Source organism: Mus caroli, unplaced genomic scaffold, assembly GCF_978045245.1.
Source record: "Mus caroli unplaced genomic scaffold, Mus_caroli_1 scaffold_11, whole genome shotgun sequence".
NCBI lineage: Eukaryota > Metazoa > Chordata > Mammalia > Rodentia > Muridae > Mus > Mus caroli.
The window spans coordinates 51,229,026-51,245,292 of NW_028227266.1; the positions used below are offsets into that span (position 1 = coordinate 51,229,026).

The window sequence follows — 16,267 nt, forward strand, 5'->3', positions numbered from 1 at the left end:
GAAATAGCTCTACAGTTAAGAGCAATAAATGATCTTTAAGAGGACCCAGGTTCAATTCCCAGTACACACATGGCAGCTCACAACCATCTGTAATTCCAGATCCAGAGGATGTGGCATACTCTTCTAGTTCCCACCAGCACCAGAAGCACACAAAACTAAGGACACACATGCAAGCAAAACATCCAACCACATAAAATGATAAAGGAAAAGAACAAAGCAGAGAAATCTGATTTTCAATGTAATAAATCAGAAGAAAAAAAGAAAACTAAAGTCATACTGATTGGAGAAGAAAAAAATAAAACGATACTTGTTTGAAGGTGAAATGATTGACAACCTACTTGGAAAATCAAAAGAAAGGAAACAAAATGTTCCTGGAACTAATAAAAATTATAACAAGCCTTCAAAATGCAAATATAGCAAAAGCTTTCTGTTTACCAGACATGAGGTAGCAGAAACTAAAGCTGTAAGGGAAGAAGAGTTTCTGAGACAGGACTCTAAGAAAGTATGAACAAGAGCTGCATAAAGAAAACCAAAAACTCTGATGCTAGAAATCAAACAAGAATCACAATTTTTCAGTTTCAGGAAAATTCTATCTTGTCAAGGACTCAATCTGTTTCACAGTTGATCTGCAGATTCAATGTAATACCAGTCCAAATACCAGCCAGTTATTTTATGAATATCAATAAACTGATTCTAAACACAAGCTGCAGGGCTGTCATGCTCCTACCTCAAGACTTAGTATAAAGCAATAATAATCAAGACAGGACAGTAATTGGCAAAAGATCAAACCAAGAACAACAGAGCCCAGAAAAATACAGCCATGTGTATAATCAACAGATCTTTGACAAAGGAACCACAGCAGCATAATGGAACAAAGTTAGTCTTCCTAATAAATGGTATTAGAACTGGTCATGTAAACACATATATATAGCACATACTTTTATTTCAACTTGAATCACAGATGTAAATAAAAGGCAGAAAAGGGCTCAGGAGATGATTAAATGGGCAAAATATTACACAAGGAGGAAAATCTGAGTTTGGATCTCCAGCACCAACTTGATAAAATGCACCCAGTCATGCACACCTGAAGCCCCCCAGCTTGGAATTTAGGGATGGAATTGGGGAAGACACAAGCAGATCCTAGGAGCTTGACAGACAGACAGGTTCAGTTAAAGATCTTATCTCAAAATAATAAGGTAAGACCATTGAAAATGACATCCTGACATCCACCTCTAGTGCACAAACACACACACACACACACTTTCTAGCAGCTAACATAGGAGAAAACGTAGATGACTTCGAGTATTGCAATGACATTACATGCAATAGTAAAGGGCTAATATGTTAAAATTTTCATTAACTAGACTAGACTTCATTAGAATCTGGAGCATCAAGCTCAGGCATTCTCTATCTGCTCCCTAGCCCACCATCAGAAGAGCTGCTCTGCCCTGCCATACCTCTTTGCCAACACAACCTCTGAAACCATGAGCCAAAGTACTTCCTTCTCTAAGGTGGATCTTGCCAACACTAATTACAGTGATACAAGAGAGACCTTCGTATGAAATCGAGACTCTTAAGTGACACCGATGTCAATATAATTCCTAAATTCCAACAAGTCTCCAATTTGTTGGATGCAGATACTGGAGGAGACTGCATGTATGGGGCTGGGAATGTGGAGCAACTGTACTTCCTTCAATTTCGCTGTGATCATAAAACTTCATAAGACCTCTTTAAAGTCCTTTATTTTTCCCTCTAAATCAGAAGCTAGATGGCCAAATAGTTTAGGAGGAAGAAGGAAGGAAGTGCAGACAATAAGCACAATGATGTCATGCTATCACTCCTAACAGCCACAGATATCTGAACAAGTGGCTCTTACTTGATCTCCTTCACAGGAACTTTCTTCTGGAGAAGCTGCTGCACCATTCCTTGTTCTTCTGAAGGTAGTAAAATTAATAACGCTTCTCCATCTTCTTTGTACCTAAAAACAAAGTTTTTAAAACATATCAATACAATCTTTGCTTCACATTTAACAGTAAAATGAGTAGATGACATGAAATCAAGTTCACTTAATTAGTAAATGCTAGAAAAGTCTGCTTTTAATATTCTATGACATCAGTAAAGTAGGTGTTCTGGCTGCCTTGCTTCAAATTCCAATCACCTGCTATAATTCCCACTGCCTTTAAGACTGTACCTCAATAGTAGAACTAGCATCTAAAACAAAGTTGTTAAACAGATTTCATCTTTTAAGATGGGAGTCTCAATATTGTAGCCCAGGATGCCCTTCCTTTTGCATGCAGCCCATGCTGGCCTCAGGCAACAACAGGATCAGCTCCAAAAGGGTTACTTTAAAATAGGTGCATACAAATATATCACAGAGGCTATTTTCAACCAAGCCACAATAGTATTATGACAAAATTATTTATTAAACATGGCAACCAAGTACACTGAATAAATCAATTTTTCAGGAATAATGACATTTGCCTATAATTTCTGAAAACAGGAGGCTAAGGCAGAAGTATTGCTACAGATTCAAAGCAACTTTGAACTATGCAGCAAAACCCTGTCTTAGAAAACCAAATAAATAAATCAGTTCATCTTCCTACAGATGTTGCTGATACCTTTAAAACAAAACTTTTCAGATCAGTGTAAAGAAATGGGCCTACTGAGGTAAACATTGTCGATCCTTGTAATTGGTCTTCCTTCACCCAAAACCGAGTCATAAATTATACCATACCTTCAGAAATCTGTACTGACACAGGCCGAAGGTTTCCTAAAGTACTAAAGTTGTTTGGGCTGCTTGAATACAGTTTACTGATATGACAGTGTCAGCTGGTACACATAAGTAACAAAACAGAATCAAATTGGATATTTGGGGAATTTTTCAGGTACACAGAAGAAAACATAATCTCAAAGCATTTTTTAAATTCATGCTATAAAATCTGAGGGGAACATTTTTATAACTGACCAAATAACTATTTACTCAGAAGCTATAACTCAGGAATAAACTAAAGAACACCAAGAAGCAGGTCTTCAAGCAATGCAACACTCATCCTAATCAGAACTGACAAACATATACAAGCAAGAGACTCAAGACAACAATCAAAGAATGCCAAAGGACAGCCAGAGGCAACACGCACCACCTCAGAAGTGCCAGAGAAAGAATAGGACACAGCAGACAGAAGTTCAGGAACGTCTTTAAGGCAGATAGAAAGGGAAAAACTAAGGTGTTCTAAAAGAATGCCATGTCACCATACAGGAAAACAGACAATACAAGACTGATTGAATAAAGAGAAATCAACAAGGGGAAGTCCACAGCAGGAGTACAAAAATGAACAGCAACAAAGATGACTAAAAAGGTGCTTAGAGCCTGTTGCCACTGCCTTGAATGCCTCTGCTGATTCCACAACACTGTCTGCATATAGCATTTTATCACTGAATGCTGAAAGGGAAACTGGAATTTTTTATTGTAACAACTAAAGGAAAACATTTTATCTTACATATTAATTTTAAAACTCAACTCCATTCTAATAAGGAAAAAAATATATGCATTCCTTGTATGCACAGACTAAAAAGGATTAAATAAAATATACCAAAATGTTAAGCTGTTTTACTATAGCTAATTTTTTTAAATCTTATTGATATGCCAGGTGCTGAAATGGTGAGAAAACAGACATTCTGCTCGCTACTAACAAAGCGAGTGCCTATATAAACAGGTACTAATGCCAGCACTCAGGAGGCAGAGGATCTCTAAATTCAAGGCCAGCCTGGTCTACAGAGTTCCAGGAGAGTTAAGACTATACAAGAAACCCTGTCTTAGGGGAAGGTGGGGAGCAGGGGTTGTAATAATATAGGATTTTATATGTATTCATAATACAGAGGAAGCTATAAGAGCATGACAGAGAATTCAACCTAATAGACTACATATTTAGACAACTGTCCAGAAATAATGACACTTTAAATGAAACTTAAAGAATCAACAGCCAGTCTAACACTAGGGATAGAAACATGGAAGGGACAGCCAAGTTTCACAAGGGATAAAGACAGTATTTCAGAGACCAGTGAATACTTGAATATTTTGTCTTTATTTTTAGATAATTTTCTTGTAAACAAAAAGGAAATATGAATATATAGATACTTCTTTATCTAATTATCTGTTGGATCTCAAAACTAAATACCTTCCTCACTGTTTAAATGCAGAATTGTATGACTCAAATTTATTCATCTTTATTTACTGCAAAATAGTATAAATTTTAATGCATTCCCTTTAGCTATTAAACCAAACCATATATGGTGGCACAAGTTATTGGCATATAAGATAAAAAGGTGACATCCTAATGGCTGACAGCCATCGAAACTGCCATATCTGTAACACCTCTGAGGACATGTTAAAAGTCAGAGGGCAAGCTGAGGAGGTGACACCATGAGTGAACTCAGACCAAGCAAGCCTGAGGGAGGAACTGAGTTCAGATCTCCAACATCCAGGTAAAAAGCTAGTTATAAAATGCATGCCTGTAACCCAAGTGCTGGGAAGAAAGGGAAACAGGACAATCTCTTGGGCTCACTAGACACCAATGTAGAAAACAACAACAACAACAAAACCTTAAAAAAAAAAAAAAAACCTTTATAAAACAGTCTAGTAATGATAAAAGCAAAGAATAAAAGGAAAACCAACTAATTGCTCTAACATATCTAAATGTGATAAACGATACAGAAAAGAGAAGGGCACAAAGGAGTGGAAATACTTGAGGAAGAGGACAGAAATAGCCACACAGATAACTGTGGGAAATACATTTTACCAGAAACTAACATAAAAGATACTAAGGCAACAATATGTCTGGCACATATATATCTGGCCTGGAACACGATGGGTGTGGGGGATGGAGAAGGCGTGTAGGCCTATCACTGACTGAACTGAGAAGCCCTCACAGGAGTCAGAGAAGATCATCCTGCCTGCTAGACTGAGCGGACCATAGGAGACCACGAGCAGAGGAAGTGCTGAGAAGCATCAGAACCTCTGTACCAGCTGCTGCCGCCCAGCTCTTCAATGCTGCAAGTTAGAAAGCAAAGGATTTGCTCTACCCTTTCACTAAGCCTTCAAAGCACAGTTATCGACAGACATATGCCAAAGGCCACATAAGGAAGCAATTTCCTCTTTGAGAGAAACAGACTAGTAGAAGTTTAAAATTTCCAGCTAAGTGAATTTTTAAGAAGAAATTTCACTTGCAAATACCGTTACTATCGCATACCTAATAAATTCACATTAGGCTTAATTCTTATGGAAATTGTTTTTTCTATTATTTCAGATTGCAAAAAGTTAGACTCTAAAAAAAATTCTCAATGATTCCTTAAAATACAAGTATTTTCTGCAAACCATGAACTCTTCCCAATTTAGGAATTTTAACCGATTTCCAGTTTCATACTTCTTGTTAAGATGTATATCAAGACAGGCAGGAGCCACAGAGCCGCTGAGGCAGCACCCTTTTGGGGCCGCAGACTTCCGACACCCTCCCAGCCGGAGGACAGAGACCTGCCCTGCAGAGAGTGCCATCTTGGCTCCGGGACTCCGCCGAACTTAGTCTACAGGTTAGAGTGAGGACCACAGAGGCAGACAGCTTCTGGGACAGGCGGGAGCCACAGAGCCGCTGAGGCAGCACCCTTTTGGGGCCGCAGACATCCGGCACCCTCCCAGTCGGAGGACAGTGACCTGCCCTGCAGGGAGCTCCGCCGAGCTTAGTCTCTACAGGTCAGAGTGGGGACCACGGGGGCAGACGGCTTCTGGGACAGGCGGGAGCCACAGAGCTGCTGAGGCAGCACCCTTTAGGGGCCGCAGACATCCGGCACCCTCCCAGTCGGAGGACAGTGACCTGCCCTGCAGGGAGCGCCATCTTGGCTCCGGGACTCCGCCGAACTTAGTCTACAGGTTAGAGTGAGGACCACAGAGGCAGACAGCTTCTGGGACAGGCGGGAGCCACAGAGCCGCTGAGGCAGCACCCTTTTGGGGCCGCAGACATCCGGCACCCTCCCAGTCGGAGGACAGTGACCTGCCCTGCAGGGAGCTCCGCCGAGCTTAGTCTGTACAGGTCTGCTGACAGAGGATACTCAGAATCCCCAGAAGAACAACCTCTGAACAGAGACAACTATAACAACTCCAGAGATTACCAGATGGCGAGAGGTAAAGGTAAGAATCTTACTAACAGAAACCAAGACCACTCACCATCATCAGGACCCAGCACTCCCACTTCGCCCAGTCCAGGGCACCCCAACACACCTGAAAAACTAGACCTGGATTTAAAAGCATATCTCATGATGATGGTAGAGGACATCAAGAAGGACTTTAAAGAACTACAGGAGAACATGGCTAAAGAGTTACAAGTCCTTAAAGAAAAACAGGAAAACACAACCAAACTGGTAGAAGTCCTTAAAGAGAAACAGGAAAACACATCCAATCAGATGATGGAAATGAACAAAACCATACTAGACCTAAAAAGGGAAGTAGACACAATAAAGAAAACCCAAAATGAGGCAACACTGGAGATAGAAACCCTAGGAAAGAAATCTGGAACCATAGATGCAAGCATCAGCAACAGAATACAAGAGATGGAAGAGAGAATCTCAGGTGCAGAAGATTCCATAGAGAACATGGGCACAACAATCAAGGAAAATGGAAAATGCAAAAAGATCCTAACTCAAAACATCCAGGAAATACAGGACACAATGAGAAGACCAAACCTACGGATAATAGGAGTGGATGAGAATGAAGATTTTCAACTCAAAGGACCAGCAAACATCTTCAACAAAATTATAGAAGAAAACTTCCCAAATCTAAAGAAAGAGATGCCCATGAACATACAAGAAGCCTACAGAACTCCAAATAGGCTGGACCAGAAAAGAAATACCTCCCGACACATAATAATCAGAACAACAAATGCACTAAATAAAGATAGAATACTAAAAGCAGTAAGAGAAAAAGGCCAAGTAACATATAAAGGCAAGCCTATCAGAATTACACCAGATTTTTCACCAGAGACTATGAAAGCTAGAAGATCCTGGACAGATGTTATACAGACACTAAAAGAACACAAATTCCACCCCAAGCTACTATACCCAGCCAAACTCTCAATTAACATAGATGGAGAAACCAAAGTATTCCACGACAAAGCCAAATTCACACATTATCTCTCCACGAATCCAGCCCTTCAAAGGATAATAACAGAAAAAAACCAATACAAGGACAGGAACCACGCCCTAGAAACAACAAGAAGGTAATCCCTCAACAAACCTAAAAGAAGACAGCCACAAGAACAGAATGCCAACTTTAACAACAAAAATAACAGGAAACAACAATTACTTTTCCTTAATATCTCTTAATATCAATGGACTCAACTCCCCGATAAAAAGACATAGACTAACAAACTGGCTACACAAACAAGACCCAACATTTTGCTGCTTACAAGAAACTCATCTCAGAGAAAAAGATAGACACTACCTCAGAATGAAAGGCTGGAAAACAATTTTCCAAGCAAATGGTCTGAAGAAACAAGCTGGAGTAGCCATTCTAATATCAGATAAGATTGACTTCCAACCCAAAGTCATCAAAAAAGACAGGGAGGGGCACTTCATACTCATCAAAGGTAAAATCCTCCAAGAGGAACTATCAATCCTGAATATCTATGCTCCAAATACAAAGGCAGCCTCATTCATTAAAGAAACTTTAGTAAATCTCAAAGCACACATTGCACCTCATACAATAATAGTGGGAGACTTCAACACACCACTTTCACCAATGGACAGATCATGGAAACAGAAACTAAACAGGGACACAGTGAAACTAACAGAAGTTATGGATCAAATGGATCTGGCAGATATCTACAGAACATTTTACCCTAAAACAAAAGGATACACCTTCTTCTCAGCACCTCATGGTACCTTCTCCAAAATTGACCACGTAATTGGGCACAAAACAGGACTCAACAGATACAAAACATTGAAATTATCCCATGCATCCTATCAGATCACCATGGACTAAGGCTGATCTTCAATAACAAAATAAATAATAGAAAGCCAACCTTCACGTGGAAACTGAACAACACTCTTCTCAATGATACCTTGGTCAAGGAAGGAATAAAGAAAGAAATTAAGGACTTTTTAGAGTTCAATGAAAATGAAGCCACAACATACCCAAACTTATGGGACGCAATGAAAGCATTTCTAAGAGGAAAACTCATAGCTCTGAGTGCCTCCAAAAGGAAACTAGAAAGAGCACACATTAGCAGCTTGACAACACACCTAAAAGCACTAGAAAAAAAGGAAGCAAATTCACCCAAGAGGAGTAGACGGCAGGAAATAATCAAACTCAGGGGTGAAATCAACCAAGTGGAAACAAGAAAAACTATTCAAAGAATCAACCAATCAAGGAGCTGGTTCTTTGAGAAAATCAACAAGATAGATAAACCCTTAGCCAGACTCACTAGAGGGCACAGGGAAAGCATACTAATTAACAAAATCAGAAATGAAAAAGGAGACATAACAACAGATCCTGAAGACATCCAAAACACCATCAGATCCTTCTACCAAAGGCTATACTCAACAAAACTGGAGAACCTGGATGAAATGGAGAAGTTCCTAGACAGATACCAGGTACCAAAGTTGAATCAAGATCAGGTTAATGATCTAAACAGCCCTATATCCCCCAAAGAAATAGAAGCAGTCATTAATAGTCTCCCAACCAAAAAAAGCCCAGGACCAGATGGGTTTAGTGCAGAGTTCTATCAGACCTTCAAAGAAGATCTAATCCCAGTTCTTCACAAACTATTCCACAAAATAGAAACAGAAGGTACTCTACCCAACTCATTCTATGAAGCCACAATTACTCTGATACCTAAACCACAAAAAGACCCAACAAAGATAGAAAACTTCAGACCAATATCCCTTATGAATATTGATGCAAAAATCCTCAATAAAATTCTTGCTAACCGAATCCAAGAACACATCAAAACAATCATCCATCCTGACCAAGTAGGTTTCATCCCAGGGATGCAGGGATGGTTCAATATACGGAAATCCATCAACGTAATCCAGTATATAAACAAACTCAAAGACAAAAACCACATGGTCATCTCGTTAGATGCGGAAAAAGCATTTGACAAGATCCAACACCCATTCATGATAAAAGTCTTGGAAAGATCAGGAATTCAAGGCCCATACCTAAACATGATAAAAGCAATCTACAGCAAACCAGTAGCCAACATCAAAGTAAATGGTCAGAAGCTTGAAGCAATCCCTCTAAAATCAGGGACTAGACAAGGCTGTCCACTTTCTCCATACCTATTCAACATTGTACTTGAAGTCCTAGCCAGAGCAATTCGACAACAAAAGGAGATCAAAGGGATACAAATTGGAAAAGATGAAGTCAAAATATCACTTTTTGCAGATGATATGATAGTATATATAAGTGACCCTAAAAATTCCACCAGAGAACTCCTAAGCCTGATAAACAGCTTCGGTGAAGTAGCTGGATATAAAATTAACTCAAACAAATCAATGGCCTTTCTCTACACAAAGAATAAACAGGCTGAGAAAGAAATTAGGGAAACAACACCCTTCTCAATAGTCACAAATAATATAAAATATCTTGGCGTGACTCTAACTAAGGAAGTGAAAGATCTGTATAATAAAAACTTCAAGTCTCTGAAGAAAGAAATTATAGAAGATCTCAGAAGATGGAAAGATCTCCCATGCTCATGGATTGGCAGGATCAACATTGTAAAAATGGCTATCTTGCCAAAAGCAATCTACAGATTCAATGCAATCCCCATCAAAATTCCAAATGAATTCTTCAACGAGTTAGAAAGTGCAATCTGCAAATTCATCTGGAATAACAAAAAACCTAGGATAGCAAAAACTCTTCTCAAGGATAAAAGAACCTCTGGTGGAATCACCATGCCGGACCTAAAGCTCTACTACAGAGCAATTGTGATAAAAACTGCATGGTACTGGTATAGTGACAGACAAATAGACCAATGGAATAGAATTGAAGACCCAGAAATGAACCCACACACCTACGGTCACTTGATCTTCGACAAGGGAGCTAAAAACATCCAGTGGAAGAAAGACAGCATTTTCAACAAATGGTGCTGGCACAACTGGTTGTTAACATGTAGAAGAATGCGAATCGATCCATTCCTATCTCCTTGTACTAAGGTCAAGTCTAAGTGGATCAAGGAACTTCACATAAAACCAGAGACACTGAAACTTATAGAGGAGAAAGTGGGGAAAAGCCTTGAAGATATGGGCACAGGGGAAAAATTCCTGAATAGAACAGTAATGGCTTGTGCTGTAAGATCGAGAATTGACAAGTGGGACCTCATGAAACTACAAAGCTTCTGCAAGGCTAAAGACACCATCAATAAGACAAAAAAACCACCAACAGATTGGGAAAGGATCTTCACCTATCCTAAATCAGATAAGGGACTAATATCCAACATATATAAAGAACTCAAGAAGGTGGACTCCAGAAAGTCAAATAACCCCATTAAAAAATGGGGCTCAGAACTGAACAAAGAATTCTCGCCTGAGGAATACCGAATGGCAGAGAAACACCTGAAAAAATGTTCAACATCCTTAATCATCAGGGAAATGCAAATCAAAACAACCCTGAGATTCCACCTCACACCAGTCAGAATGGCTAAGATCAAAAATTCAGGTGACAGCAGTTGCTGGCGAGGATGTGGAGAAAGAGGAACACTCCTCCATTGTTGGTGGGATTGCAAGCTTGTACAACCACTCTGGAAATCAGTCTGGCGGTTCCTCAGAAAATTGGACATAGTACTACCGGAGGATCCAGCAATACCTCTCCTGGGCATATATCCAGAAGATGTCCCAACCGGTAAAAAGGACACATGTTCCACTATGTTCATAGCAGCCCTATTTATAATAGCCAGAAGCTGGAAAGAACCCAGATGTCCCTCAACAGAGGAATGGATACAGAAATTATGGTACATTTACACAATGGAGTACTACTCAGCTATTAAAAAGAATGAATTTATGAAATTCCTAGCCAAATGGATGGACCTGGAGGGCATCATCTTGAGTGAAGTAACACAATCACAAAAGAACTCACACAATATGTATTCACTGATAAGTGGATATTAGCCCAAAACTTAGGATACCCAAGATTTAAGATACAATTTGCTAAACGCATGAAACTCAAGAAGAATGAAGACCAAAGTGTGGACACTGTGCACCTTCTCAGAATTGGGAACAAAACACCCAGGGAAGGAGTTACAGAGACAAAGTTCCTAGCGGTGATGAAAGGATGGACCATTTAGAGACTGCCGTATCCAGGGATCCATCCCATAATCAACTTCTAAACGCTGACACCATTGCATACACTAGCAAGATTTTGCTGAAAGGACCGGGCCTAGCAAACACAGGAGTGGATGTTCACAGTCAGCTATTGGATGTATCACAGGGCTCCCAATGGAGAAGCTAGAGTAAGTACCCAAGGAGCTAAAGGGATCTGCAACCCTATTGTTGGAACAACATGATGTACTAACTAGAACCCCGGAGCTCTTGTCTCTAGCTGCATATGTATCGAAAGATGGCCTAGTCAGCCATCAATGGAAAGAGAGGCCCATTGGACTTGCAAACTTTATATGCCCCAATATAGGGGAATGCCAGGGCCAAAAGAATGGGAATGGGTGGATAGGGAAGTGGGGGGGCGCTATGGGGGACTTTTGGGATAGCATTGGAAACGTAATTGAGGAAAATATGTAATAAAAATATTAAAAAAAAAAAAAAAAGAACCAGGGGAATGCCAGGACCAAGAAGTGGGAGTGGGTGGGTAGGGGAGTGGGAGGGGGGTCTGGGGGACTTTGGGGATAGCATTTGAAATGTAAATGAAGAAAATATCAAATTAAAAAAAATAAATTGGAAAAAAAAAACTGAAAAGAAAAAAAAAATAAAAGAAAAAAAAAAAAAAAAGATGTATATCAAAGGCATGTGAAATACAAAAGCTTGGTTCTGCTGTCCCCTAGTGGCATCACTTTGCTATCTAAATTAAGACAATATTTTGAGAACTACAAGTACTTTTTATACTCTAGAACAAGAAACAGTTATATAAAACCTCAATCACGGGGGTGGGGGGGTGGGGGGGGGGTTAGGGAGAGAGGGACCTGGGAGGGAAAGTGGATGTGAGGGGGTAGGGGGGGACTAGTATTGGGTGAGGGAAAAGGACTGAAGCCCTGAGGACCAGCAGAAAGAATTCAAACAGGCAACCTTGGGAGATAGGAGGTGGGGGGGGGGGGGGGGGGCAGCGGGGGGACCCTTCAGAATGCACCAGAGACCTGGGAGGTGAGAGACTCTCAGGACTCAAAGGGAGGGACCTTAGATGAAATGCCCAACAGTAGGGAGAGGGAACTTATAGAGTCCACCTCTAGCAGAAAGACAGGGCATCAAGAGAGGGAGGGGTTGCCATCCCACAGTCAAAACTCTGACCCATAATTGTCCCAGTCTGAAAGAACTGCAGGGATGGAAATGGAGAGGAGCCTAAGGAAAAGAAGGTCCAGTGACAAGCCCAAAATGGGATCCAGCTCAAGGGGAGGTCCCAAGGCCTGACACTATTACTGAGGCTATGGAGTGCTCACAAAAAGGGACCTAACATGACTGCTCTCGGAAAGACCCAACAAGCACCTGAAAGAGTCAGATGTAGATATTTGCACCCAACTAATGGACAGAAGCAGCTGACTGCTGTGGTTGAATTAGGGAAAAGCTGGAAGAAGCTGAGGAGGGCAACCCTGTAGTAGGACCAGCAGTCTCAATTAACCTGGACCCCAAGATCTCTAAGACACTGGACCACCAACCAGCAGCATACACCAGCTGATATGAGGCCCCCAACACACATACAGCAGAGGACTGCCAGGTCTGTGTTCAATCAAAGAAGATGCACCTAACACTCAAGAGACTGGAGGCCCCAGGAAGTTTAGAGGTCTGGTGGGGTGGGTGGTGGGGACATCCTCATGGATATGGGGGGGTGGGGGGAGTGGGGGTACGGGATATGGAACAGTCAGAGGGTGGACTGGGAGGGGAATAAAATCTGGAATATAAAATAAATAAATAAATGATTAAATTTAAAAACAAAACAAAACAAAATCTCCTGTCTTCTACCCTAGCCTCCCTTGTCTGGCATGTGCCTTCTTTTTAATTACAAATTTTCTGTATTTCCAACTGTAAATTTTTAATTTAAAATAAAAAAGTTCAGGCTCTTTAGTACCAAAACCTGCAAGCCTTAAAGACAATTGTTTTTAAGTGGCAAATGTACTGCAGGATAGATCCCTATAAACTATCTTCTCTCACTTGTCTCAAAAAGGACTTCATTTGTTAAGTGGATTAAGGGAAACTTTTCTTTGTTATGGATCCAATGAATTCATTTAAAAAAAAAATCAAAGAATTCAGTAAAACAGTAAATGCTTGATAGAAATAAACACCTGGACCATCCTTTATTTCACCTTGGTGAGTCACAAAAAAAAAAATAAATAAGCCAGATCTTCCAACTTTAGTAATTTTTCTAACAAATCCACTTTTTAAAATTTATTTATTTATTTATTTATTAATGTTCAATTCCAAAAGCAAACACTTTCTGGCAACTTGGTTTTAATTATAGACTAACACAGGGTTTTAATTAGTTTCCATTTTTAATTTAGCCTTTATTCAACTCAATTATTCAGTCTCATGGCCCACGAAGCTTTCTCATTATCTCTAAGACCATTAATGGTCATTTTAAACCAAAGCTAACATTACATATGCTAACCTTTTCACTGACTATACATCTGAAATAGTCAATTCAGAATTTGTTACTTATGTATAAAGAGTCACACCTCCACTTTAAAAGTTAATGACTGTGTTTTAAAAACACATTAAAATAGTCTTTAAAATAATATTCTCATATATATGTGTGTATATATATATGAGAATACTATTTTAATATATATATATATTTCTCTTCAGACTCAGCATTGCAGTGTTGTTCTAAGTCTCTAGCTACAACCATTATGATCCCGTTTAATGCCACCATAACATGTTCTACTTACTACACTGTATTTCCATCAACTTCTCCAAAACTAAAAACCTGGAACACTTTCTTTTCTTGAATCATTTATTGATATACTGATTGTTTATTTGTTTGGTTGGTTGGTTTGGTTTTTGGAGACAGGGTTTCTCTGTGTAGCCCTGGCTGTCCTGGAACTCACTCTGTAGACCAGGCTGGCCTCGAACTCAGAAATCCGCCTGCCTCTGCCCCCCAAGTGCTGGGATTAAAGGCGTGTACCACCACGCCCGGCTCTTTTAACTTGTTTTTAAAGCAGGATCTAAATTGCCTCGGTTTGCCTTGAACTTTAAGATCCTTTGCCTCAGCCTTCCAATCCTCAGCTAAGAGCTACCACATCTAGATTTCATCTCTCTACTTTTTTAAGATCAACTTCTGGACAAAGAATTATTAAGGCAAAAAAACGTATTGTAAGGCTTTTGAGAGGTACTGTGACCCAGAGAGCTGTTAACCATTTATGATTCTATAAGTTCCACTGAATTCTCAATAACACTAACAATTATATGATCCTTTTAATTCATTTAGATCCATTTCTCATTTAGCTAGAAATAACTGTGACTTTGTTTTATATTCTAGACATTTCTCCTATAGCTATTTGGCCAGTATAAGGTACTTCAAATGGAATACCAAAAAAATAAATTAAATTAAATTAAATTAAATAAAGGAAACAAACAAATGAAAAAACGTCACTGGGAGAGACCTTCACAAATACCTTTAAGTCTCACTCAGAAAAAGAAATCTATGATGCCTACCAACCCTGTCCCTTATTAAACCCCAGACCACAGAAAGTAAGAGTGCAAGACCTAGACTAGAGAATTCAGGCTGTCTGAGCTCAAATCTTGGCTATTTGTATCTTCATACTTACTGCATAACTACTTAAACAATTGATGTCTTCATATGAAACTACAGAAGTTATGAGGATTCAGTGAGATGATGTTCAGTAAATAGTTCTTGGGAAGGTTTCGAATCTTTAAGGATTGTTCTCAATGACAGCCTTCAGGTTACAATGTTTATTTTATCTATCTGTTTGTTGTACATGCATGTATGAGAAGGAGAGCACATTCTGTAGAGATTAGAAGCTGACTTTTCAGAGGTGGTTCTTACCTTCCTCCTGCTAAGGAAGAGTGTCTCTCTCTTGCTTCTGCTGATGCAGAATTACTGCAGGCTACCGGGTTTGCAAACTGAAGAGCAAATCCCCTATCTTTGTCTCCTATCTGGCCATAGGAATACACTAAGATAAGTCCCACTGTATTAGGCTTTGTAAGTGGATTCCAGGGATCAAACTCAGGTTTCTAGGCTTGTATGACAAGCACTTTAATCCACTGAGCCATCTCCCTAGCCCTTCCGGCTATTATAAACTCACAGCAAATTAGGTATAAACAACACCTAACTGTTCCATTCATTGTTACCTGCAGCTGCAGCAAAAGCATGTTTTGTTATTAAACAGTACAAAAAGTAAAAAAATAAGCCCACACACCTACCTGGCAGTTCTACCAGCTCTGTGAATATATGTGTTGGCATCCTCTGGACAATCAAACTGAAGAACCCAATTCACAGCTGGAAAATCTTTATAGAAGAAATATCAGCAAGGGTGAGACAATTTCAATATCTAGCCTGCTTTACTATTATTATTTTACAGTATTACTGTGTCAAGATTTTCTATCACATCTCTGCTAACAAAACTTTATTTAAAATAAAATTAGTTGCATTAACCAAGAAATTATATTTCTCGAATTTGACAAAGTGGACTAAAATTAGATTGCTTCACATCTGAAGCAGAGAAGATGGTTGCTTTGTGACTGGCAATGAAGTACCCAGATGGTTAATTATCTAAAAGCAGCACTCTTCATAGGGCTCCAGCAACCATAAGCTCATTTCTAGGTCTGAGGAAATGGTCCAGTTCGGCAAAGTATCAGTCACACAAGCATGAGGCCCTTTGTATACCACCGTGTATACACAGACACATTAAAAATAATCAAAATAAGTATATTTTTTTAAATGTAAGCTGATTTTAAATTTACACACGTCTATTTTTCCGGCTAGTCCTGCCTCCAACTAAACTAATAAGCAATTATACAATTTATATTTCTGACTACTACAGGCCTTACTCATTTTCAAAGAAAACTGTTCTCAATTTCTCAGAACTACCTCTACACACTCATAGTC

The 16,267-nt window shown here is 39.5% G+C and overlaps 1 protein-coding gene across 1 annotated transcript in view; it reads right to left on the reverse strand.

Annotated features, from left to right (window-relative positions):
- The window catches only part of Ddx10 (DEAD-box helicase 10), a 160,893-nt gene that overhangs the window by 119,464 nt on the left and 25,162 nt on the right, over positions 1-16,267 (reverse strand). Inside the window, exons 9-10 of the mRNA XM_021171852.3 lie at positions 15,583-15,667; positions 1,877-1,978 (exon numbers count right to left, since the gene is read on the reverse strand). Of these exons, the coding sequence (XP_021027511.1) occupies positions 1,877-1,978; positions 15,583-15,667 (187 nt within the window). The remainder of the gene's footprint in view (positions 1-1,876; positions 1,979-15,582; positions 15,668-16,267) is intronic.